The sequence below is a fragment of the Saccoglossus kowalevskii genome, chromosome 22 (assembly GCF_978046115.1).
Source record: "Saccoglossus kowalevskii chromosome 22, keSacKowa6.1, whole genome shotgun sequence".
In the NCBI taxonomy this organism is placed as follows: Eukaryota; Metazoa; Hemichordata; class Enteropneusta; family Harrimaniidae; genus Saccoglossus; species Saccoglossus kowalevskii.
The window spans coordinates 15,508,487-15,536,365 of NC_140662.1; the positions used below are offsets into that span (position 1 = coordinate 15,508,487).

General features: G+C 38.9%; 1 protein-coding gene across 2 annotated transcripts; it reads left to right on the forward strand.

Annotated features, from left to right (window-relative positions):
• Positions 1 to 2,740: 2,740 nt before the first annotated feature.
• LOC100376339 (uncharacterized) lies at positions 2,741 to 27,212 on the forward strand. Of its 2 annotated transcripts, XM_006823717.3 has the most exons (3): positions 2,741 to 2,881; positions 3,321 to 3,484; positions 25,748 to 27,212. In XM_006823717.3, the coding sequence occupies exon 3, from the start codon at positions 25,767 to 25,769 to the stop codon at positions 27,084 to 27,086; it is 1,320 nt and encodes a 439-aa protein (XP_006823780.1). In that variant the 5' UTR covers positions 2,741 to 2,881; positions 3,321 to 3,484; positions 25,748 to 25,766; the 3' UTR covers positions 27,087 to 27,212. The 2 variants fall into 2 exon arrangements, with proteins under 2 accessions (XP_006823780.1, XP_002740498.1); XM_002740452.4 differs by lacking the exons at positions 2,741 to 2,881; positions 3,321 to 3,484 and adding an exon at positions 14,126 to 14,296.
• Positions 27,213 to 27,879: the final 667 nt, after the last annotated feature.

Here is a 27,879-nt window from a genome sequence, read left to right on the forward strand (position 1 = left end):
GTAAGTAAGTAAGTAAGTAAGTAAGTAAATAAGTAAGTAAATAAGTAAGTAAGTAAGTAAGTAAATAAGTAAGTAAATAAGTAAGTAAATAAGTAAGTAACTAAGTAAGTAAATAAGTAAGTAAATAAGTAAGTAAGTAAGTAAGTAAGTAAGTAAGTAAGTAAGTAAGTAAATAAGTAAGTAAGTAAGTAAGTAAGTAAGTAAGTAAGTAAGTAAGTAAGTAAGTAAGTAAGTAAGTAAGTAAGTAAGTAAGTAAGTAAGTAAGTAAGTAAGTAAGTAAGTAAGTAAGTAAGTAAGTAAGTAAGTAAGTAAGTAAATAAATAAATAAATAAATAAATAAGCCTGCATTTCTCCTCGTCTTAGGCTAGTAGTGTGCCAGATATTTAGTGGTTTAGTGGTTTACATAAAAATAAACTATTACGATTTGTTTGCAAATAAGAAATTATCTTATACCATGCTCGCTTCTTATTATATGTATATACTGTAATAAATTTAAACTTGTTTGTGTATAATTATCCAAGCATTGAATTGTATGTGTATAAAAGTTACAGAACATACTTGGGTACATTGTTCCGATAACATATCAAGTGTAAAGGGTAATTGTACTTTCTTTATATCTTTATATCACGCCCTCTATCAATGAATAGTGGCGTATATGTTGAAAGGAGGCCCTCTGAGGGGACATTGTTTGCAGCGTCGCCGTTAATTGCTTTAATACAAAAATGGGTTTGTGATGTGTTTACTTCAATTCTATAACTGAAATGTAATTGATTTTACAGAATTAGACATCCTTGGCTCCTGATCTTAAAATTGTGAATAATATAACTATTCATCAACTAAACAGGTCATAATAATGTAGTTAAACAATAAGTGTTTTTGCAATATGTATATAATTTGGTTTGTTGGTATGTTTTACATATAAATGCACTAAATCTTGTTCTTTTAAAATTGCCATAAACAAATTTCTAATCTTCCTGTAGACTGATATTCCGAATACATCACATGTCTAATTAAGGGCGTTTAATGATGTGCACGGTTAAGTCTCACTTAGAATATACATTTCACAGGGGGTGTTATTTAGAATAACAAAAAAGAATATAAGTTTGTTCTTATGTCTTTAATACGCATGTATGTTACCAAGCGACGAGTGTATCTTTAATCCCAAACTCTTGTATACTTTAACACTATTATAATTCCCGGCTTGTGTATTTGTCATTTTATCTGTAGCTCTCAAAGGGTCAGCCATGAAAATAATGTACGAGGGAGATTTTACCGTGTCTTAGTCTTAATGATGAACAATGAATCCGTAATGTCTACGTCACGGAAGAGCTTCGTCGCTTAGTGGGTTAGCGGAATTTTTGTCGACAGTAGTTTTCAAATTATGTTAAAAAATTAGAACTTTTATCCCATATTTTGGTTTGTTGTTATCGTCAATAACAATATTTGTATCACAACTTTTTTACCCTACTTATGACGAGAAAAAATACGAGATCACGTGGCGATACATTGTACCGTGTAACCAACTGAAGCAGTATACTAATACTGCAACTTTGCCGCATGGCACTAAAAAACGAAAGATTTACATAGAGTTATTGGCTGCCCAAAGAGGGCGGCAGAACAACGCGTCACAGTGAGTTATTTGTCTACAGGCTGGTCAAAAGACCAACAATCAGTGTCGTTTGCATGACTGCTTGAGGCAAATTAATGTGTATGTACCTGACCTAATAGTGGAGATGGTAGTGACAACTCGGATAAACAAACATACATTCAAAACCTCTACCGGATGATTTAGTAGGGTTTATAGAAATCTATATAGCACACAGGCGGTACGAAGTCCAGTACCCATCTGACTTAACCAATTTTATAATAAACTTAAACGTGACAACTGAACACAAGCAGGCCCTCAAAGCGACATTATCATTGTTTAGAACAACATAAGTTATTTTATATGGGATTTGTAAGACACAATACCACTCCGTGTTTAGCGAGGATTTGACCTCCGTTCAGTAATCGATATTGGCCTTGTCCCCACACACACTAGTAGACACACTAAACACGTCTGATCGGCACCTATGAAGGCGTTTTCACTTTTCGGTTTTAACGTGAATGAACACGTTGCGATTCTTAATACCACGGATTCCCCTCCATTTGAAAACAGTTTATGCCTCAAATGTAAAATATAATATATAACTTCGATTGTTTATTTCACTTAAACATTATTTTAAATATAAATGAATTATTAACTTATTAGAGAAAAATAAACAACAACAAAACGTAAGCTTTGGTCGTCGATGTCTACTAATTGTACACGTAAAATTATTACAAATTTTCTTTGATGATTAATTCTAAGCAATTTAAGTTGTTTTAAATTACTAGTACCTGCTATAGAGTCCGGTTAATTATTAATTGCGAAAAATTAAAGAAGTGTCCCCACCTCCCCCTTAAACATAATACCATCGTTGCCATGGAAACATAATCTAGTTTTATGGCATGGCTCAATGACGCGTACGTTGTAAAAACGACACTGGCCGGTGTGACGTACTGTTTTATGTTAGAACAAAGCACACTGGGTTGAAGTGTCACAGGTCGGCTACTGCAAACAACGTTTTTAATGCTTATACGGGGGCTCGGGTAACCAATCGCGTATGGGTTATTCGGGTCAGAACTATGACAACACTACCCTATCGTCGAAGCTAGCAGCTCGCGCAATATACGGCACGTTGAGGCCGTGCCCAGTGTACAATGCCACCCCTTTCGACATTGCAGCGATATATCAAACTTTCCGGGGATATATACACAAAGAGAGCCTAGTAACAATGAGCTGACTCGGGAATCGGTCAGACATCGTGTTTCCGACAGTGTGTTCTAAACACCTCCTCAGGTAAGCGAGTTTTACACAGTTCACCTGTCGATTTCCAACCAGACCGTGTCTCGCACACAATTAAGTAATCGTTGCCATGGGAATCCAATTAGTTAACTATAAACTGTCTTAACATACAAAACCATTAATGTAAACGATTTGGTTGAGATCCGAATTTCACCCTTTCAACGCGAAGTTATTATTTGTTAAAATATACCTGATGTAAACAAACTCCAAAATGTTACTACTCCAAAAGGACTAACTCCAATTGAATAATCGCAACCTATGTCATTACGGGTGTCGTGTTGTCTTCGTCTTGACGGTTAGGTGCTCGGGCCAAATACCGAAGCGCCTTTGATGGCAAAACTTTGTGCTTGCTTTGTGGTGGTTCTTTAAAATTGAAGACTTCGACATTACACCGATTAAACAATATGTAAGACGATATGTTTTCTCCCTTCAGGCATCGTGATTGAGATATCTGTGCTAAATCGTCGGGAACTAGAGAGCTTGATGGAGGACGTGGCTGCCGTGGGGAACTAACCATCGATTGACTACTTAGACAAGTGTGTGTGTGTTGCGGACATAGCGACGGGGCAACTCAATACAGTATTCCATATATAATAGGTGAGTACTCCCATTTAAATGACAAACGTGTTGTAGTATTAAATACAGCGGCCATTGCTTTCCCTTTGATATCTGGTCAAAGAACCGATTGTATTGCACGTAATACGCGCTCTTTGTTGACCGAGATAGAATTCGCGCTACGGCTACCGTGTAGTGTCGGCTGACGGTTGTTAAGTGCCAACAATGTCGAGCAGCGAGTATAGCAGCACATAGCATAACAGTGAGACAGTCACGCTTTCAAGAATTCTTAAACAACACACGTGTTAAATTGGTAGCCCCACTCCAGCACATGTAACATGAATGTGTTCCTAACTCCCTGGGAACAGTGACCACATCGCCCCGAGTCAAGCACGTAAACATGCCACCCGCTGGTAGTTAAACGATACTGTCGACGATACTGTCTTGTACTTTGTGTTTTTCCCTTACATATATATTTAAATTAACTACTTCATGGTGATGTACACTGCGCCATTACAGTTCATTCAGACATTTCCGTCTGTTTTATAGACTTATTTGTAAAGGTTACGTGCCATTGATTTATATTATGGTGTTCGCTGGTAGCTTGCCATTTGGCACCCTAATAAAAACAGAGTTGTGCGGGCATCCAGAAAAGAATATTAGCTCCTGCGTTATGAATTAGAAACATAAAGCAAAGTAGTTTGCAAATATGGAGACAAGTGTCAATACATTGCACTATTTTTTCTGTGGTTAGAGGGTCTATTGTTGCACCACTGCACTCAATCATTGCTCAATTACAAAAAAAAAAAAATATAATTTTCTGGACAATACCCCCGGTCCATCTTTCAGTGTTGCAATCATATATGATTCGCGTTATAACGTTAATAGTCAAGTATGAGGGATATATTTAACGGGGTTGAGCTCAGTAAGTGATGGGCCCGGCATGACCCTGACGTCGACCGTGTAAATGCATCGGGGCACGCACAAGAGATAGTCCTCTACTAATTGGTGACAGGAACAACAGTTCGGGTCCGATAAAACTTTGGAGTGTGAACCTAGTATAGGGCATCATATGAACCGATATGGTATATAGTACTTATTAGCGTTAATATTATAGCTTGTCTACTAATTTGCATAATGCTCGTAGTGAACACTGTGTCATAGAGGTTATAATTACACAGTGGGTATTACCGATATAATTATGTCCACTTAAAATGACGACTTACATTAAACTTACAACCGACGTGTATTATTTCGTTAGAAGGGTTACACAATGGTTTTAGAATTGAGGGATTTCATAATACGTTGGATATAGCTGCAGAAAATGTAAAACTTATTTTCTAACACGAAAACTACTTAAAATGCAATTACCGCGATACTAAACTGGAACAGCTAATTTATTATTACAACTCTAATGAGTAGAAATAAACATATCGAGATTGTATTATTTTTTACTGAACAGGTTTTGAGGAGCAGTAAAATATTTTCAAAAAAAAGTTTATTAATTTTCATTCCAATTTTATATTATATGCAGATCACTTTCAACTGATCATTGTGATCACCGTGAACATTTATAAAATCAGTTGGTATGGCAACAAATTGTGAAATATTGGAGCAATGAGTCTACTCTGAAGAGTGTGGTGTTTAATCACACACTCAAACATGATTTTAATTTTAGGGGCGTTTTAACTTCGCGATTCTGTTGAATAAGATTTTTCATGAACCGAACAAAATCCAAATCCATTATTATGTTTGTAAGACTCATGGAGATGTTTTGTACAGTCGAAATGCATCTTTACTACAATAATGGTGAACATTTTGTCAGTTTTGGAACTGTTGTACAATTGGTTCCTGTAGTAAAGACAACTCCCCGTGATTTAATGCGTCAGATGGTCATAGCGTCACGGTGTCATTGTTAACAAACAAGCGTCTACACATGAGCCTTTGGGTTTTTTCGTGTGTTGTCATCGTCGCTTGGGACCCAATTCCCGCGCGTGCGTAGGTGACGACCCTCTCGCTTTAAAATGATATAATTGTATACATAGACGCGAATTTTGGTTATCATGGACTATTTTTTATAATATAGGTTTTAAATATATATTACACCAACAATTATACTTTATAATTGCGTTATAATAAACTGTAAAATGTTTCATGTTGAATAAGCGTGAGATGCACATGGCCGCCGAGATAACGCTGCACGCGAGAGCCACGAGACTTGGCTTTTGCTACACAAATAGTGTTCCATTAATCACTATCATCGCGTCAACTGACTCAGTGATGTATTTGGAACTATGAACACAATGACGAAAAGGCATGAAACCCTATTTGAGGGCAAAAATAATCTTCGTTCCCACCACGAGATATTGGCGGCCATTTTCATTTAGGATATATTGCCAATTAATTTTTACTGATTTCCACATGGATAATGAGTAGGCTTCTTATATTTTAATGAATCAGGAATTATACTATTCCATGATTGGTTCGAGTCATAGGTAGAATAATATCAAAAATGACTTTTGTACGTCTGTGAAACGCGTTAATTCTGCAGGCTAGTGTTAACTTCTATTTGAATATTATTTCTGTTGAGTTAGGCGAAAAATATATGACATCGAGAAAATTCCTCCCTGACAGTGTGCATGGTCCTAGCAACTCTACTATAAACCAATTTGTTTTACTTGCCTGAATCCTTTGTATTTAGCGAGATGTGTATTTAGTAGGGTGTGTATTTGTACATATTGTGTATGAAATTAGATTTGTCTCAGTAGTTTTGCACTTGTGTATGTGTGGTTTATAAATGCTGTATACACCCATTCCAGTAGTTGGAGATAAAATTCTATACTATGAGAGAGACGACGGCATTTAGTTCGATATGGTAGTTTCCATATACTGACGATTCTGCCCGATTTGCTCCTGTTCTACACGCATTATTTTCCAGCAACCCAGAATCTTTGAATTACATGCAATATAATTTTGTTTTATTTTATTTCATCAACTTGTATACGATTTTATACAGATTCTTTTTCACTCTACTCTTCTCCTCCGCCTCTCTTCCAAGTTCCTCCTCCTCCCTCCTCCTCCTCCTCCTGACAATGTTGAAGCTATAACAAGTATAAGATCAATAATTCAATATAACGTAGAGCAAACAAACGTTCTTAATTACAAAATGTCATCAATCGCAGATAGTTTTGTCAATTTTCAAGTTAATACATTCAGATTTCTAGTGATTCTGGCCAGTTATTATAGTCAAAGCTTGCCGGGTGTGTTCCATGATCAGTGGCGGTGGCACCGGGTGGGGGTGTCCCCCGGGCCCCGACAAAAATGCGCAACCATTGTGAGGGATGGTGAGCGACTGGAGGGATGGTTACACAGGTACGTACGGATGGTATAAGGATATAAATGATATTTTAGATGTATGAATGTAAAACAAGTTTTTTTTATTTTATGAGCAGTCTGTGAGCTTTCAAAGATAACGTTCGATTTCAATAATACAGAATCAGTATTTGCGGAACAAAATTGAAGCTGATATACTAGTAGTAAAATAACCGGAAGTGGATTTACGTCTATTCGACCCCACTTCGCGCGTATCGTAGCTAAGCAACCAGAGAACTTCGGGGACTTCGAAATTCTAAACCCCATTAATTCAACAATAAAACACACCTGTGGTTTATACATTTTATAAACGTGAAACAGAATATGTGTTGTTTCGGAAGGTTGCGAGCGAAATAACATTTCCTTTGCCTCAGCTACGAAGCATAATTAACCTTCACAGCGTCGGTGCAGAAAGAATTCTTGTGTGGTTGATCTTTTCAGCGGAACGGAATATTACAGGTAATAAACCGTTTGCGAGTTCTTTGTGGGCCAGATATTCTGTCTGATTACGTCAACAGCTTTGATATTTATTCATTACATAAAATGTCGCCATCTTTTGCATACAATCACGTGTTTAAACTAAATGCAACGTTTTCAGGAGTTCACGGCTTTTCATATCGCATATTTACCTGTTATGCTGAGATGTGGTGTGATAGATATGGAATACGATTTTATTTCAATTGAACTTGCTCTGAACGAGTGTATAACGAACTCAAGCAAATATGCCGCGTGATAATGAAAACAGTGAGCTGTGGGTTGAGAACTAATATGGTTAAAGGACGGGAGTCGTCGTGCCGCGTCCTGTTCGATATGGGACTCATAGCGACGTATACAACGCGTGTAAAATACATTGTTTATTTACATGAAATTCGAACACGCGCTGCGCGACGACCACCGCGCTTTAATATATTATCACACAAAATAAGAGTGGGAACGATATTTAAGGCTACACAAGGCAATTTACATCTGGCAATTGTTGGACACCAATTGATATACGTTAAAAATTAACAAATGAGAATCGATCGTCGCATTTCAATATCTAAGCATACCACAATCACCGCGTTCTAATGCAGTCGAAATGAACATACAACCGAATTACTACATTGATTAGAATCACAATGAAACGAGTATCTGTCGATAACGGGGGAATACAAACTAATGAAAATCCTCCAAACCGGAAACTCATCTAGTAAGTTTCTATCGTGGATATTATTGATTTAATTTCGTCTGTTTGTTTGAGCTCATTTGTAGCCACGGTTATTATTTCATTTGAAAAAATTATCGCAAATATTAACAATCATTCTAATAATAATAATAATGAAATTATATATATATTGATTATTACTCTAATACAGAGGCCCCTCGCTAAATCGCGGGTGTCGGGATCCAAGCAAAAACTGAGACTTATCAAGGGTAGCGAATTGCCGAGGGGTGTCTCGTGTAAGGGGGGTTTATGCATTGAAACTAGATAAAAAGCACATGTACACATATGGGTTTATTTATAGTACGTTTTCTTTATTGAACAACATCACAGCTTCCATGTCCACATGGATTCAACTCATTGTAGTGAGTTTTAGAGAACTTTATCAAGGAAGTACGTAAAGCTGAGAAGTATATAAAGTTGCGCATTCAAGAGTTCCCTTTATGATAAATTTGCTTAGGGAAATTACTGGCTAAATAAGTTGTGGCTGTTGATTTCCCTTCTTCCACAATACAGTTGTGGATAAAAAAAAAAAAGATAAAAAAAACACTCAAAACTAAAACAGGTTGCCATGCTCCATTCATCATTATGATTGCAACACAAATAAAGTTCTAAGAATTAGTTCTTGAAATACATGTAGTAAGCTTTCTTTATTTCAGCCACCGATTTAGTGACGTCATAGCTGCATTTATAAAATATTGTTTCCACTTGTCATTGTAGTTGTAGGGGCGATATGCAGTATTACTCATTTTGGGTGCGGATTGTTGAGAATTGAAATTTTACAAAATAATAAGAAAACAAATATACTTTAACAAGGCTACGTGAGACATACAGGGCAATGAGTTTCGTATGGTACATTGTTTAAATATGTTCCCAAAATGCTCTCAAGAATACCAATTATTTGTTCCTCTTCTTTAAATAACTATAATATAGTGCACTTTACTAATTAATAACATGTGGTTGTGGCATAGTATGTTTTATTCCAAAAGACAAAAACGGCCGCCTAAATCTCGTTGAAAGAGAGAGAGGCACGAGACTTGTGTTTAGCTCTTCAAATACTGCTCCATCCTTTCCAGTAATGGTGATCACTGTTTCCTGGTGTACGTAACCATGGTGTTTGGAACAGTGTACTCGATGGCGGGAGGGTACGTAACACTATTTGAGGGGCAAAAACAAGTCTCGCGGCTCCCTCGTTCTTAGCGAGATCTCAGCGGGTATCAATTTTTATTTGCAATTCCAAAACATAACATTCATTCATTTTTAACTCGACATCTTACTACGACGATAGTTTCATTTATAACCTAGGTCGATTCTCTCAATTATCAAGTTGTCATCTTTGTGAAACGCACCGAAGTGTTTTCACACCTATGCTTCGTTACACCCGCTATACAGCCAAGGAAGCTATATTTATCTTATTACACTTTCCTCTGTCGGCGTTCAGTCAGGTAATAAACAAGGACTTCCTTGCAATTGACTGTAACACAATTGTATCGTCTTGACAATATTAATGTGAGCATAACAATGAATATGGGCGTTATTCCCATCTAATTTATTTCAGAATACTTTCCATAATGCACATCCTGCAAACAAATCGATCAGAGCAAGTTATCGATTATTTCTAAACTATTCGAAGGTAAAGTGCTAGAGATGTATCAGCAGTCTCTACAGACCGTCACCTTATCCATTTTAAGCAAATCAGTTATGCTACAGGGAACTTGTGATATAAACAGCTGTTCTTCGCAAAATGCGAGAAGAAGCTGTACAAATACCTGCCTTTCCAACAAAAATAACACTCGGAGACTCAACACAGTTTAAAATTTAGAACCATATCGAACGAGTCTTACTCTGATCATGTAGCAATCACATAAAGCTATAAACAGGATCGGTATGTATGAAAGATCCTTTTCCCCTTGGGAGACTCTAAACCCTATATTTGGTATTAAAGTAGAATGTATACTGAACACTGCTGGTGCTTAAAAACACCCAGGGAGTCCGGATTGACCTAAAACATTCGACACCCCCAGGGAAATTCCAACGTGTTTGTCTATGGTATTTTATACGCGTAAATGTATGTGGTTTTTGAACAGCTACTCTAACGGCCCGTGTCGATATCAGAGTTAACCACCGCCCTCTATAAAGCATAACACACATACGAGCCTCTTTGAAGCAGAAACCAAGAGCCCTCAGACTGTATGTATTTAAAAAGTTCAACGCATGTGTACGAAGCCACCTGTTGCTAAACGTACACGGTGTATGTGGGAGTTAAATCATGGTCACGTGGTGGTTACGGCATTTGAACAACGAGTGCGAATCGTGAGTGGTGTATGTGCCGCAACTATCACGCGACCACAAGATAAATAATTTGTACCACGACTCTTGCGAGAGTCTTATATACCGCGTCATAACCAGGTTACGACATGTAACTATGGAATTTCAGAACGCACATTGGTCAATTCAAGTCGCGGTACAAAGTCTATTGTGATTTGTCTAATTCAGCCGGAATCTCTAGACATCCTGGCACTGCGTGGTATTTTCCGTTAAGTTTTAGATGGTGAACATATATCCCGGGGTACTCCCCTGAAACCAAGATACGAGTGTGCTGACAATACCTCATAGTGAGGAATGCATATCATTTTAAAAATGCTTCAAAAATAGAGTTCTATTGTATTTTTTTTCAAATCAGTTACGCAATATATGAACCACCGATTTTTTTGGCGGGGGGTAGTGCTTAAAACAACGCTTTTCAACAATATTGTGGAAGACACAACGCTTGTCAATTTTACGGCAGGCCCATTTTGAAAATTAATACCGAAATTGACCTCATTTGTCGGCACATGACTATACAAATTAAATGTACAAGTCCCTCTCCCTCGAGAAATACACTCTAGTTTAACACTTCATACGCGTACACAAGGTTTACTTCAGTAAACTTCATCCCGTGTGGTTATCGCTATGAGACCTTCGACGTCACGGATAATGCGAACTTGACAAGTCAATGAAAGATCAAAGTTTTTTATTGAAGCATTGTGATTTGTACAGTCATGGCGATACGGTGAATGGTTTACCCGGAGCCAAGGTGATTATGTACTCGAGTTTTGACACTGTGGCGACACTCTACTATGACTGTTAGGCATGGTCGATGTTCACACGGCGTAATAACGCGTGAAACGTGGTAGTTTTTATAGGAGAGGTGCTAAGATACACAAACAAGTTGATTGACCAATTCGAACCGATCCTCTCGGCCGCTGTGCAATATGTCGTATATTGCCTCTAGGTGGCGGTATTCTTCCGCACGTTACAGGTGGCCGCGTTGTGTTAAAACACTCGATGTGTAGTCATTTCACATCTAGCATATGTTCGCAGTTAGTTGAGTTGTAAAACTGTAAACGACGACGGATTATGGGACATGACGATTTCTTAAAAAAATATTTATATCTTTCTTTTTTTTTTTTTAACGTCTGTTTAGATAAATTAAGTGTATGGGTGTATGAAAGTTTGTTTGTTTGGTGTAACCGGAAATGCTTCCCGCATAATAGTTGTGTACTCTCCTGTATAATATAATGGCGAACGAATCAAGATCGGGCTTGTGAAGTTCTCGAGCAAGTCTCGCGATACTCGATGAAATTGCCTCGACAACGTGAGTTTTTGGGTAGCACCATTTGTATAGTGAGTTCAAGTTCCGTGGGATTATGGGGACTTGAAGAATATAGAGTTAACACAGTCCCTGCTTGCATACTATCGTCAACAGAAACTGGTGTATTGCGGTGTACACGGGGTTTCAATTTCGCTATGTTCGATGATGAGGCAAATCCGAGGTCACTGTTACAAACATGTTTTTCAGTCCACGGAGAGCAAGGATTGTCACGTAATAAGCCATCGCACTGTGGCGTGATTTGGTTACGTTTTTGCCAACAAGCTTGCGAATGGCTGGTAAAGCGGGAGGGTCGTCACCTGTGCACGCGCGGGAATTGGGTCCCAAGCGACGATAACAACACACGCTAAAAACGCAAAGGCTCATGCGTAGACGCTTGTTTGTAAGCAATGACACGCTATGGCCATCTGACGCATGCGCAGGTGACGACTCCCTGCTTTAACAAATGTCGCTCACTGATCGATACTGGCTCGCTATCTGCAATAAGTTGTTTTATAAAGTGGAATACATACATGTTTTTTTAGTAACTATAGCAACGAATAACGCCGTTATATTTGTCGTCAGGTGGGGACAACCGGTTCTTGTCAACCAGTTACTGTGCACACGCATGTGCGTAAAACGTGAAACAAGTGCCACGGCCTGTAGGGATTGCGTGACAGTTATGTTTTGTCCTCGAAAATTACAGGCTTTAAAGCTCGGGTTGGAATTGCAAATGATGCATGGTATATATGTAGGTCATTGAACTCTAAAAACTAATTAGAAATATACAAAATTACATTATGTATTTGAGGTACTCGTTTGATCAGATTGTCTAGAAGTTTACCCTATGGTTTTATTTTATTCGGTTGTTCACTAAACTCAGATAAAAATATATATTGACCAAACTACTTCGCACACAAACAGCTCAAACTTCCATGAAAATGCTGAATTGTGGACCATTTGTCATGTATTCCGATGTTAAAAAGTTCTCACCATATCTCAAAATTTCGTTTGATTACATACGGTGAAACATTGTATGCAGTTATAGGATGGGTGCTTGAGGTAGTTAAAGAGAGAGGGTCGTCACCTGCGCACGCGCGGGAACTGAGTCCCAAGCCACCATAACAACACACGCTAAAAAAAGCAAAGGCTCATGGGTAGACCCTTGTTTGTAAACAATGACATGCTATGGCCATCTGACGCATGCGCAGGTGACGACTCCCCCGCTTTAATATTTATTATGAAATTCAGATGATTATTATTCATTTTATAGGAAATAATGCTTTAACATGGATTGAGGTTACTATGGGAATTATTCTCCAAAACAAATATTTCGTACTGGAATGAAATCGTGAAAAGTTGACCATGATAAAAAAATCAAGAAATCCTGATAAATTGTTCGCTTTATTTACTAGGTTGAATACCTGCAATATACCTTAATTAAAACTAGTGTATAGGTGAAACCAAACATATACAACCCAGGGCAGACTGCCATCTTACTCTCACAGCACATCAAACTTAAAATCCAGTAAGACCAAATTGACTGGAAATTAACTGAGATGTCATGGACTAGCGTGTAATCTGAATGGATTATTGAGTAAACAGTCAACAGTTACGCTCCGATGAGCCCGGGTACAATTGTTTGTGTACAACCTCGATGAAATGTGTGTGTTATAAACACATATCAAGGATCACCAACCACACATACGCCTGTGGCAGTCACGTGTATGACCTTGGTTTCAAACGAAAATGAGAATGTGTGTGTTATACAGGTAGTATACGTCACATGGAACCCTCAACGGTGCGACAGTGACGTTGTAATTAATCCACATTTTTCGTAGTCGTAGCTACCCTACATTGTATATCAGACCACTCTAAAGTCTATGTTTATACCGCGATATTAGCCGTAGTAAGTTAATGCCGAAAAGGATTGCCAAGAGACAGCTATAACAAATTATTTTTCTTACAATTTGTTTAAATTCAACTTGATAGTGACTTGACATACTTTTCTGGTTCGCCAATATAGCATTGGGCTTAATGTTGAGTGGAATAGGTAATGCGGTCGCTTAGTATAAAAGTTTCTCTTCTGAGGGTCATAAACTCTGCACCCCCTGCCCAATGCTTTGTCATCTGTTACAATGGTACGTCTTATTACGCTGTAATCCATCAATCAATCGGTGCTGGTATATCACTAGTATATACAACGCGGTCGGCGTTAATAATTATTATAAAACTCTTGAACGAGGTTATTAAAGTGCGTTGTTATGGTTTATATCGTGCGCTCAAATTGTGTTTTCATTTCCAATCTAGCGAATCTGCCTCTAATTGCATTTTCCAGCCTCCCTTTCACGGTCGCTGAAAGAGAATTCCGTTTTACAATGACATTGTATTGTGAAGCAAATCTGATTGGCTGTCTTGCTAATGATATGCATATTCAACGTCATTAGTGGGCGTTCCCGACAGCCCGATATCAAGCATTGTCGGTGTCTTGTGTTAATAACCAGTGGGTATCTAATAGGAACCACCGTTCCAAAGCGGACAGACAGACACTTGAATAATAGTCAGGTAGTACGCACAGGAATAATATACACCTCAGCTGTCTAGGGTTTTTGACCATCTTCAACCTGTTGCCATGGATACCACACAGCAGGTGAGTTATACAGTACGTGATGTCCATGACATTTACGCTATAAGGTGATAGTAAAACAAAGTGTGTGGTTTTAGTACTGGTGGTACTGAACGCCGAGTTCCATCTGAGCTTGTAAACAGTAGCCACAGGTGGCAACTTTGAAGATACAAAATTGTATTCACGGTGTCAGAAGTATTTCACTGCCCACAGCTAAATTAAAATGACCATGAGTTGTGCCACTGATGGTTTAAATAACTGGTAATCGAGGGTGTTTTTGTTTTTTTTCGCTGGGGGCATTTCATTCAGACTAAATAGATTATTTTACGTTGTTTGAAATAATTGTAATTTGCGGGAGCCTGGCTTGATTACCCAGCTTGCGGTCCCCGTCAAAGTCGCTAGTCCTTGGTATAATTGTATTCCCTTGGGAGCAGACGGTTCGAAGGTTGAATGGAGAACTTGGATTCTTCACCATGGACGACCAAGCCATTCCTCACGCCTGATATCACGTATCCTGACTTTATAGCTAAACTTACTCCGTTACATAGAGCAGAGCCTTATTTTGTCACTATCAACCTCGCCGTCGAAGGCAAATATAAGTTGTACGAATTCTCCAATTCTGTCCTGTAATCTCAGTGTACACTTCCTGACTATTGCTTAAACGTGTTATCACAAATTATCCGGTAAATCGTAATATTTACTAAAATTGTTGATAATATTAAATGTCCAGTGAACTGTATGTTTGACGTTCATTGTTTGACGATTACCTATTCATTGCGAAGTAAAAATACCTATATTGGTTATTATTGTGTGTGTTTTTTTCTGTTAGCGCGTAACTTTTGTACGTAACTAGCGATTGTTCATTTTTTTTCATTTAAAGTGAACAAGTTGTTTGAATTTATGATTATGCATACTTTACTCACTCACCAACAGCCCAATAGCACGTGCGTTTTCAGTAACTTGGACACCCGACTAACGTCCATGTTTTCACGAAACAAACACACCCGTTGTGGACCCACAAAGAAGCTAAGCGACAGACAGAAAGTTGAGGAATTGTCAACATGGTGTTTATTCTGTTCAGATTGCGTGTCAAATTTACAATAGGACAATTCAAATAACCGTAGAATGTTTGCCCTACCCAACCTGACCTGGCATATTTTACACAGTGTTATAAGAAGAAATCTTGTGCAAAGACTAGGTGTGTATGCATCTTCGGGAATTTTCAATGACGTCAAACGTATTCACTTGATCAATTATATCGCTTACTGAACAACGACACTGGACGATGAAGATAAACTTGACTTTGGATAGTAAATTTAAGTCACTTTGGTCTTGGTGGATGCCCCCAGATGAATAAATAGATTTGGAGACGGTCAGAAAGCTACAACCTGAGTTTGGTGTTACATATGGAATGTGAAGGACGCCCATAAAGGATGCATTGCGCTCACCAAATCCTCCATGTCTGTTCAAATTTGTTATTTGCGAGTATACGAGCGTCTTTCATTGACTAATTTACCAAGCGAATAATTTACACTGACGTTATTTGTCGAGACTGGTGATAATATTTATGGAGTTAAATTCACATTTTCGTTACTATGGTTTCATGACATTATGATACAAACAATAAAGTAAATTGGGTCATCAGACTATTTTGAGAAAAGTTTAAAAATGCGAGTGAAATGGAAACATTTGCATTTTATATTTGTTCTTGCATTGGTTTCCATGGTGAAAGCATTTCTTCATATCCCAAATGTTTGCTCAATGCCAGTGGGCTGGAAACATCATATATTGTTATTACTGGAAATTCATTGGTAACAAATTTTAAATTGACATTTAATTTATTGAGTGTACTGCTTGATAACATTCAATTATATTTCCTCTCCCATGATGTACTTTCAAAATTCGGATCACAGTCGATTGAATATATAGAGGTGTGCGCATGCTCCTTGTGTATCTTACAAACGCATTGAGATGTGTACGTGAAAATGTTCTTATCAACAATCAGTCTAGCAATCTTCGCAGTACAGTTACATTGCGTGTCATGTATATGTGGACAGTTTCTGATATTTCGCAACTTGAAAATGCTTAAAACGTGGTTGATTGTATATTGTTCGCACTTATTTTCCAAAACCATAGATTCAGTAACACAGAAATAAACAGGTGAAATGTACAAAATTTCTGGTGTCAAGTCATGCATACATTACACACGTGCCAAGCCTTGTTTCACATCTGCACGTAAATGTCGTCAACAGAATACTGTATGTTTCAAACACTTTCCCCGATCGTGATTCGATACACGATTTTTGTGCACATACTTGTAGTATCGCGAGTTCAGCGTTACGTGCCACTGCCTATATAGTCATGGAAGTAGCATACACACAATATACATTCTACTTTGGGTCAATAGACTCTGTATACAATCACTCTTTGGAAACTAGAGATTACTCCACTCAGCTCCATGTTCGCAGTTCGCAAGTCGAGCGCTTGCATGAAACGAACCCACTCCTTTTTATTGTCGTTCAAGTTGCACGCATATTTTGTACATGGCAACCTATTTTTTAGGCGTCTCTAAATAGATACCTACATCATTATAGTAACCCTGAGCCTCTGTAATCTCCCTATTTAGAGTTTAGTAGAGATACACTCAAAGACAACAATTGATATGGAGGCGCGTTGCTAAACAATAGCGCAGAGGACGAAGAGAACGATAGCTTCACTTTCCATTGTATTAAGGCCACACAGTGTATCATTAATGTCTTCTTCAGTAGCAGTGCCCCACAGCGAACACAATATTGTGTTCAGTTATCTCCACGGCAAGTTTGAAATGGTTCTGCGTGGCTTTAAAGTAGGTGTTATGAGGGCGTTGCTAAGCGCAGTAATCTATATAGTGATGACGTCGGACGCCCGTGTATACAATTCACTTACATGTATATTTCACCGCTCAAGTTTTTGAAACGAGTTCAATCTACTGATGATATGACGGGCTTGTACGAATTGTAGTTGAGTGTTATAGACATCGTTGATGAGATTTGAAAACAAATACATACTGTGTTGCGTGGTTCGAGTGGTTGCAAGAGATTATAACTAGATCCGTCCGGTTACAATGTAATTACTAACTCGTAATAATATTATGAACATGGTTTCGCATGTTCGATACCCTTGATAAGTAATATGGCACACTGCTAGTATATACCATGGAGGTTACCTCCATGTATATACCCACAAATGAAATATTTACGTGTACGTACCAGTAATTCGGGGCACATGCATATTCATGACGTTGTTTAACAGGCAATATTGATCAAAAACATTGTAAAAATTGCCTCTTTTCTTTAAGACGTAAAACTACGTCGGATCGTGTCGTGTATCGTAGATTCGATTGTTTGGAACATGTTTGTTTGAACGTAGCAACAGGGGAAATCCCGTCGTTTAGGTAAAATGATCTGAGCAACTCAAATCAAAACATATTTATAGCAAACTATATATTTTATGAAAGCTGAAATATTCAGGAATTTGATAATTCATGTTTTGCAAAGATTGTGGGGACATGTGACTGGAGATTAACTGGACCCTGTCAAAATAACAAATCAAACAATTTGATTGGGGATTTTCAAAATAATTTCGCTGTGAAAGGTTCTTATAAAGTGTATGTGATTATTTTCTAATAATTATCATAAATACTAATTTTTCTTATTAAGTCACTAATGAGGCTCAGGGGTCATACTACAATTACCACATGCTGAATAATATTGATATTATCGAATTATAAACATTCTCCCACGGGTCTCAGTGTGGCCACAGAATGTGTTTCTAAAACTTGAACATTGACTCACGTTTTTGTTAATACATTCTGAGTTATTGGGATTGCATTGCTTTTTGCACAAAAAATCACATTTATTAACAATTATATCATAACTGTTTCACGATATTTAAAAGGAAGATTGTGAACAATCAGATATTTTACACGCGTTATACACATCGCATAAGACGCACATCTACTCGGAACACGTACGACGTCGACGCGACGCGACGCGATCATCACTGGACAGGAACGTGACGCGCACAGTTTCGCATTGTGAAGTCGCAGTTCCGACAACACAGTACTGTCACGCGATTTCATGCCGCATAACGTAATATATATATACTTATCTGTGTCTTAAGTATGTTACGCCTGCTTGGAGCTTTAAGCGTACACACCAACATTAAAACACGTACATAGGTTCCTGACATTTCCGGAGTCATGCCGTTCCTAGGCAACTGCTATATTGCTGTGGGATATTTGTGAAATCCTTAATTTCAACACGAATCAAGCACAGATAATACTAAAATTGTTATCAAAATACTTCCTTTGTGTGTTATTGATTTTTTTAACATGTATGTGTGTTTATTATTCAAATTCGTCGACCCTCGGCGCTGACAAGTTTGACCTATTTTATATTTACTTGTCTTTCAATGATTCATCTTCCACTATATCATATGGAAATATTTCATTTTATAAAACACTTAAATTCTTGTCTTTCACGGGGAGTGTCACATTACGTCTACCGCGTTATTAAAGCGAGGAGTCGTCACCTGCGCATGCATCAGATGGCCATAGCGAGTCTTTGTCTACAAGCGAGCGTCTACCCATGAGCCTTTGCGTTTTTAGCGTTTGTCGTTATCGTCGCTTGGGACTCAATTCCCGCGCGTGCGCAGGTGACGACCCTCCCGCTTTAAAGTCTATCATTTCTGTAATCACAAATGTCCTTGTGTTATGTATTAGTATATTCGCTGCTGTGTTTCGACCGGAAGTCGGTAAATACATTTTAAATTAAGAAAATCAGCGTAAGTTATAATATTGCACCCGGTATGTGTCACGAGTTTGGTACCCATGTCTCATTGCGGTTTTAAACTAAATTTAACTTTTTTTTAAATTTCATTTCAAATGAAGAAAATCGGCATGTGTTATAATGACTTCTTTCTGTGCTGAACTAAATGTGAATTTTATATCATATTCATTTGCTGTGTCTGCAAACAAACCCTGATCAACGGATTACACTGAAATTGTAAATCGGGGAAGTCGTCAAGTTAACCAATCTTCTCGGTCATGGTGGATTTAAATTTCAAGGATTTGAAAAACTAGTTTATTGTCGCAAGAAAATCGGGCGAACACGTTGTGTGTATAACAAGAACATGAATGATTTTTTATATTTGGAGGTTCGAGTTTTTGTAATCTCGGATTACCGTGACAACATGTGTACTGTAAATGCATTAATTATTCGCTCGTTTTTAATTATGCTATTTCGCTAAAAAGTAAAATCCGCTAAAGTAAATTCACGTTAAATTTATGTAAAATAACAATGGAACTCATTTCCTTTGCAAATTCGTGAACTTAAAACCCGGTGAATATGCTCAAAGTAGTGAAAATATATTGGTGAGCTATCAATATGTATATATTTACATTTATATAAATATATCCATCATTTCCCGGATATAGATATGCCATTGAAGTACACGCGGGGTGATTACAAGAATCAACGGCCGTTAAAATCGATGAAATTAAACCATTCACTTGATGGGAACGAGCATTGAAACCGACGACATGATTTGATTTCTCTTCTAGTCATTTGCAAATAATGTTCGACCACGTGACTGTGTACATATGAAACACATTACGCGATGTGAAGCATGCGCTAAGAACTAATACGTCACTGTCATTTCTGTACACTTCAACCATAATGCATTGCATTGTTAGTGTCGAACCGGCGTGACAGCGGATAACGCGGGCTATAGAAAGTTAACCGAACACGAACGAGAATAAACACACGTATTGCTTTACTCGGAATGACTTGATTAATGAACGTGTTAGTGGGGTCAGTGTTTCCCGGTGTTGCTTCCAATTCACGAGTTTATGTTTTATTAACACAATAACGATCTGCTTTCACTCGATGCATATATGAACGGTTCAGTTAAGTACATTGTACGTACGACTGCCATATGAGTACAACATCATGAAACTGACACTGTCGTTATCGCGAAATTATTATAACTAGCGTTATCTGTTATTGAGATGGCGCTATGGATACCAAGCCCGCAGTATGACCCTGTACCATCGCAATTAATTAAAAATAATCCTCGATACCAGTACCGTGAGTATGTTTTGTTTTAACAGGGTTTTTTTTGACAACAGTTACACGCTCATTACAGAGGTGCACCTTGCCCAGTCACCATGGTTTCACTTAATTTAGATACGCCTGCTGTGCTTAATTGATAGCATTGTAGGCCTGTATTTGATTAACGCCGCGGGTCGGACTTCACAGTCAATGGGCGTCTGTATAGCGATCTACGCCTGGTTGAGGGAAGTTTTTGTTGTTGCTGATGTTGATGCTTGAAGCAAATTTATGTACATACGTGGCCGTATATCTGGCGCCTGTGTAAATTAGCTTCGACGCTACAATTTACAAATCCGAGGGTGACTGGATTCCAGGTCAAAACCCCTATTACCCTTTATACCCCAATTCCAGATCAACATTTTAGAACTATCACCCCGAATAACGTCACGTTCCCATAATGACGTCATTTGTAGCTAGCTACCCCCCCCCCCCTCCAAGCTACAAATACTTAGCAATGACATTTTGTGTACATGAATTCTGGGCACCTTACGTATATAGCCTTCTAAACATTGGTTGGCACAGGACGCCACAAAATAGGAATAATGTGCGAAACTATCTGACCAAAAGTGGAGACGCACTATTTTGCAACGCGAACGTTGTTTTAATTGTAGATTACTTAATCCTTGGTACATTACAACTTGAAAAGTAGTCCCGGGTTTCTATGCACAAGTGCATATAAGTGTCCATTATAGTAATCGCGCTTTACGGTGAACCGTTGTTTTAACACTGAGTGTGGGTTGATCTCACCTGCAACTGTTATGGATGATGAAACCGACACAGGTTTCAAAAGTGCTACTTATATTGATGTGTTCAATCATCATTTCACGGACACGTCTCGTTCAATGAATGGTTGGTGTATTACTTGGAATCAAAATACCACTTGTGCGTGTTCACGCACCACCGGAATAGTACGTGATCTCAATTTAATTGAGTTAGAATGTGAGTCTCTCGAGAAATCGACGAAAATGCTCTCAAGACAGAGTTTGGCCGCTCATGATGGTTTTCAAATAACCGCACCAATATGTGCACGACTTTAAATTTTGTAATAAGTCCGATAAGATTTGTTTCTTGGGAGAGATTATTCTAATGTAAAGTTATACCATAAGTTCGCGTACTTTATAAACAAGTTAAATGCACGATGCATTATCTTTGACGTTCTGTGACCTTCGACCTTTGTCCTTATCCACCGAAAGTGGACCTTCCAGTCCTTCGTCCATAATGTGTTTTACTTACGTATCGACTGCGCGGCCTTGGTAGTTCGGGTAGATCAGATGGCAAATGGAACCCACCAACAAACCAAGCATGGCATGACCGCATTCATAGCCTGTATCAACGATTCAGTTTTTTTTTTTTGCAAACCGCTTTTTACATCGTTGGTGGCAACCATACGTATGGCATTACGGTGTTGATGGGTTGGCAAATTAAAAACGTATTCGAAGCTAGTATAAACATACAACTAGTGAATCGTACCGGTGACGTTTCATTATTCGCTGCCTGCCGAGGTATCGAAGCGAGTTCCCCTTTACCTCAAACAGGTTTTTCAAGACATGCTCAGTAAATTTTACTATAATATGCATACCCTAGAGAGAAAGGATAGAAAACTGATTGAACTAAGTTAAAGATTTAGTGAACCGTGTTTACTCTTTATACGCTAGGGTCCAATAATATACATAACAATTCGCGAGTTACGTGCAATGTTGTAAATTATTATACATCTCTCAACGTAACGCCATAAGTTACAGCGTGCGGCAATTTTGCGGTATTGCACTCGGTATTTTCATCCTACCATATTTGGAAATGCGAATTCCAAATATGGAACGATCACACGCGTAAGTGTCCTCAAGTAAGAAAAACAAACATGGCAGTCCCCAGGGTTTGACCGGACCCCATACAAAGAAAGTTTACTCAATCTGTTCTAAACTGTTTGTATTTCGGCATTCCCATGATATATCTTTGAGAGGAAAAGATGTATAATAATAAGGTTATTACAAGAACACCGAAAAGTATGCACTCAGACAGTACGCGGCGCTTCGATACTCCCGCTGCACTCGCTGTCTCCGTGCATACTTTTCGGTATCCTCGTAATAACTCTCAAGTTCATATTATCAAAATGAACAACAGCGATTTTGACGACGAAGAATTTCTAGCAGTTATGCTTGTACCACCTAGCTGAACTACCATGTCAGAAGTACGTACATTATTATCGATTTCAGGTCTACGACAATGAGCTATAATATACTGATACTCTGTTTAGTCGTGATTCTCCGAGTCGGGGTAGACTGTACATTACATTACATAAAATTCGAACGCGCACTACGTGACGACTGTATCGCTTTATAGCGGGGAAGTCGTCACCTGCGCATGCGTCAGATGGCCATAGCGTGTAATTTTTTACAAACAATCGTCTATCCATGAGCCTTTGCGTTTTTAGCGTGTGTTGTTATTGTCGCTTGGGACTCAATTCCCGCGCGTGCGCAGGTGATGACCCACCTGCCAAAACCTTCGAATGCCAAAGTAAACTTTCGCCACGATTTACAGGTTAACAGGAAAAGGCTCTAAGCACTTTTTTTCAGTACACCTATAGTATAAGACAAAAATGTCGACATAGATTCGGTTCAGTCGTTGCCTTGGTTACAAGAGAGCGACTATACTGACATGCGAAATAAACTGCCTACATTAATACGTAAGAATATTGGTGAAAGCTGCCACGATATTGTGTTTTTGAATAAGGTACAATAACACTTGTTGAACTGATGGATGGAACGATCTAGGCGTATCAAATCGATTTCATCGTGCTTTTAAAGACGGTTGTTCATATTACTTTAGTTACCATGACAACGGTTCTGTCATCTGCAGTTCATTATATAACGTTTTCCGTCATGCATACGTGTCAAAATAAATTGTCAGATTTCTGAAATGTCAAGAATAAAATTACGAAATCACTTTGGTTACAACTCATGGAGACGGAAATTTCTAACGTTAATTGCTTTCCAATTGCTATTTTTTTTATATTAATTTGTTTAGTTCTTGTTATTACTAATCGAAATACAACATGATGACGCCATTACATGTACACTGTAATGAAATTACGGTTTGTATATTAAAACAGCGGGGGGTTAGTCACACAATTCAATCATAAAATCTCCGACTTCGTGATGTTCACGCTCTTGGGAGGGTGTCGGCGTAAAATGTCATCTATCAGAATTGTTTATTTGTTATCAAGGCGGAAAGTTCCCTTTCTAAGAGAAGAAAATATTGCGTTTACTTCATTACAAACTAGACCGAATTAAAAATTCGTAATTGGATTTGTCAGTACCAAGTAATACAGACAAGAGACAGTTGTTAATATCCGGCCTTACACCTTGTCCACCGCCTTGTTATGTTCCGGGTCGTAGCAGTTAATATTCTGACGTACGCGTAATGGCTTTTGATTTCCTGATACGACGCAAACTAAACGGTTGTCGGTCCCTTCCACTGAACGGTTGCCTAGAGCTTGTCCGGTTACTTGTTACCATGTCAACCACTATGGCATAAATGCCTGTTATGTAAACTAAACTAAACGATTATTTTCAAGATCATAGTAAATCATGTAGTTTTTAATCGTCACGGAAGTTCGTGAAATATAATAAAGTTTAAAATGAAACTAAAAGTACTTATTTGTTGAACTTGGCTGACTCTCTCTAACCATGGAGGTTAACCAAATTCACCTGAATGCACATCACTGTTCGCTTGCGACGAGACGCTCCGGTGACGTAAACGGCGATAACAGTGATTGGTTGTCTAGTCGTTCTCGTTTAGAATATAGCACATATCATTCGCTCGTTCCCGGCGTCCTTTGCGAATGGCGGGTAGAACGCAGGTAACTAGTAATCGCCATATTGTTCCATTTGGGCCGGTTTTCCGGCCGGAAGGAACGCGACTGAGTGACGTAATTTGAAAACATTCTAAGTTCCGTTCTGCGTAAACGTGTCTGTAACACTACAATAAAGCCATGCTCATACATTCTGCCTGCTTAGACTTACATATTTGGGATGTTTCTGACATTCCTCGCTGTCTCCATGGAAGGTACTAACCTTCCATGCCGTTTCTGTGCAAATTTATAACAAAAGGAACAGTTTTTTATTCGCCCAACTTTCGAAAGTAAAAGAAAATCCCTGAACGGCCACGAGCGTAAGCACTGACGTCAGGTAACCAAGGGAAATAGAACAAGCAACAAGAAAGTGACGGACCAATCAGAATGCCGTATTCTTGTGGCTTGGTACGCCATGACATTTGAGGCGGGAACCAGCCAACACATATCACAGACACGGCTTGTCACTAGAGGGCGCTAATATATTTCTTTATACTGTGTCAGTTTAGCAGGTACATGGTTTATGCGAGTAGGTGATCGGACCCTTGAAATATAATTAAATGAAAATTATATCTAGATCCGGCCCCACCTATTCTAATTTAACAAATAAAGCCGTATCTCTAACATACCACCTTTCTTACGTTTGCAACAGAGGGGTTATCTCCCGCTTAGAACTACAATCATCGATGTGTTATGACATCGTCAGCTTTTGTATTTCAGGAAGTTTGATGCACCATGGGAATCAATTATTTTAAACTAAACTCAGTAGCATAATTGGTCGTAGCTTGAAATCAAAATGTACTGGGAAACCGAGACGCAATCGTCTATTCAACAACGTAACGAACGTTCTGGGCAATTCACAAGCTATTCGTGTGACAGAAAGTGTTAATACGTTATGTTTTTAATAGTAGTAATAGTCAAAAAGCGCGAAAGTTAAATTGGCCTTCGGGTAATTACTTAAACAAACATTGGTAGTGCATATACACTGCCGTATTCGTCTATACACAGTCACTCTACTAGAAGAGAGTGACTGTGGTCTATACTTCAGTTAGCATCATGTTTAGTAACTGTTATAGAATTTCTGAATCACGTAACAATTTGTAATACATTTTACCCGTGTTGCTACCTTAAGAGAAATCTCAGCAACCACTGCGGTAATTCAATTGAAGCGGGAAGGTCGTCACCTGCACACGCGCGGGAGTTCCAAGCGACGATAACAACACACGCTAAAAACGTAAAGGCTCATGGGTAGATGCTTGTTTGTAAACAATGACACGCTATAGCCATCTGACGCATGCGCAGGTGACGACTCCCCCGCTTTAAGGTCTCATACTGGCTATGTCTTTTTTTTTCACTTTAATTTTGTATGATTTTTGTGTGTGTTTTTTTTTTTTTTTTTTGTATATTGTGTATTGTAAATTGCATGTAACGTTTATATAAATATTTAATTGCTCGTTTTCTGTTTATTTACAGAAAACTCCTCTGGGAGAAGATGGCATCAGAGGGTATAGAAATGGCCAACTTACCAAATCCGTCAAATACAGCGGACTCACCCGGGCGTAAATTACCCAAATGGTTCGTGGATCAAACAAACACAAACCATCAACAGGCCGCATACCTGGCTAAAATATATCGAATGAAAAACCAGCTAATACAAGAAGAACGAAGTAAAATGAAAACAGCGGTAGATCGTGTTTCCCATCGAGGAACGGCGAATAAATACAAAGCGCCACCACCGTTAATATGGAAGCCGGGCACGGGGCCAACAGTTGCCATGACAGCAAGGGAGCGGCAGCTTGAGAAGATTCGTAGCATGCGACAGCGCCCTCCACATCCAATGCTTCATCCAATTCTGGGACAGACAGTGTTCGATTCGCCTCGGAGAGCGAGTAGCGAACCCAAACTGAAAACAGATATGGAATCAACAAGTTTGACATTTCCGCGAAAAAATTCATTCCTCGACGCATTTTTGAACAATAGCATGGAAGGTAACGGTTCCAGCTTTTCGCAGTTACGTTCGAGTGAAGGAAACCACCCAGGGGTATCCTCATTAATGAAAAACATTATCCCCACGGCGAGTATACCAAATATCGGACGACGAGCTGTTAATACAAGGGAGAGAATAGGAGGGTTCACGGTCAAGAAAGCTGAGCACCCACGCGACAAAGAACACGATTCGAAACCCAGGGGTAAACTATATAAAGTTACGGAAAGACACGGACAAAGACGATATCTGAAAGCCGATTCGGATGAGATTGACCTTTCACCCGAGACTTATCGGTTTGATCTACCGTATGAAGACAATGTGTCTCGATGGTATAGGAAAGGTGATCGCACGTTACTGGTCCCTAACAGCACGCCTGTTTCCTTCGCTGAACTTAGAGGGCGCGAGATAGATGACGCTGTTATCAAACAAGTGAAATGGAGCAACGATTTAGTCGTCCTTCGGAGACCGAGACAATCGGGATATTTTGGTCATTCACATAGCAACGAAGATGAACTGATTGGAAAACAGCGAGAGGGTATCAAACTACCGCAAATCGCCAACAATAATAACTCTGTATTCCAACAGGAGTCATACCGTGACGCCGATAACGTCGACGCCGAGTGCCCTGTTTGTGTTGTGGAGAGGACGTCGGACGGCAGTGGTTCACCCAATAACAAAAAACACATGATACACATAGACATGCCTACGTTGGAGATGAGCGCAGCCAACAGCCCAGTGCAACCACCAAACAAACACTCCCCACTTCCGCCACCACCAGTACAAACCAGTTCTACTGGCAAAACACTTCGGCCCAAATCAGACTGATTCTAATGGCTGCCTGCAATCGAATATGCAGTCCTTTTCCAGTTTTTTTTTTCTTCTCATCACTATTGAGCTTTTGGATTTATTTTCTTGATTTCTGTCCATATTTTTTTTATCAAAAACCTCCAGCCCCCCCCCCCCAGATTTTAAATGGCGACCCTTAAACAAACACTACACATAACGAGTCTAGTTCTCTCAAATTCCTAGCGAATTGGCTAACTGCTTGCTTGAGTTTTGACTAAACGATTGGCTTTCGAATTTCGCTGGCGCCGGTTTGTGATCGCGTCCACTCTTGGCGAGTCTATATTGCATTAGGGGACATAGAATGTTTTTACGCATCCTCAGGTTGGTACATGTCTGGATTCCCCTGAATGATTTGAGCCCGAAAAAAATGGCCACTGTCAGCTGGCGCGATAATATTATAAATGTGATTAATCTACCGATATTTATTATATGAGGTTAACCTTCTTGAATACTGCTTGAAACTAAATAGACAAGTTGAGAAACAGTTTCCTACAAATCAGGGAGGAAATAACAAACTTTCACACTCAAACAATCCGTTGGGGTAACATTAAGCAAGCCGCTGGAAAAATAGACCTCATTCGTCGTTTTTGTGTGGACCCGAAGAGCATAGAATACTTTCCCTGGTATATTTCAAAGCGAAATCGCCATCCAACTGTAAGACCGTCGCTGATTAGCTCCTAAAGCATGATGATCGTCCCCTACTGTTACATAGATTCGCCTAAAGTGGGCGTGACCGCAAGACGGCGCCAGCGAGATTCGAAAGCCAACCCTT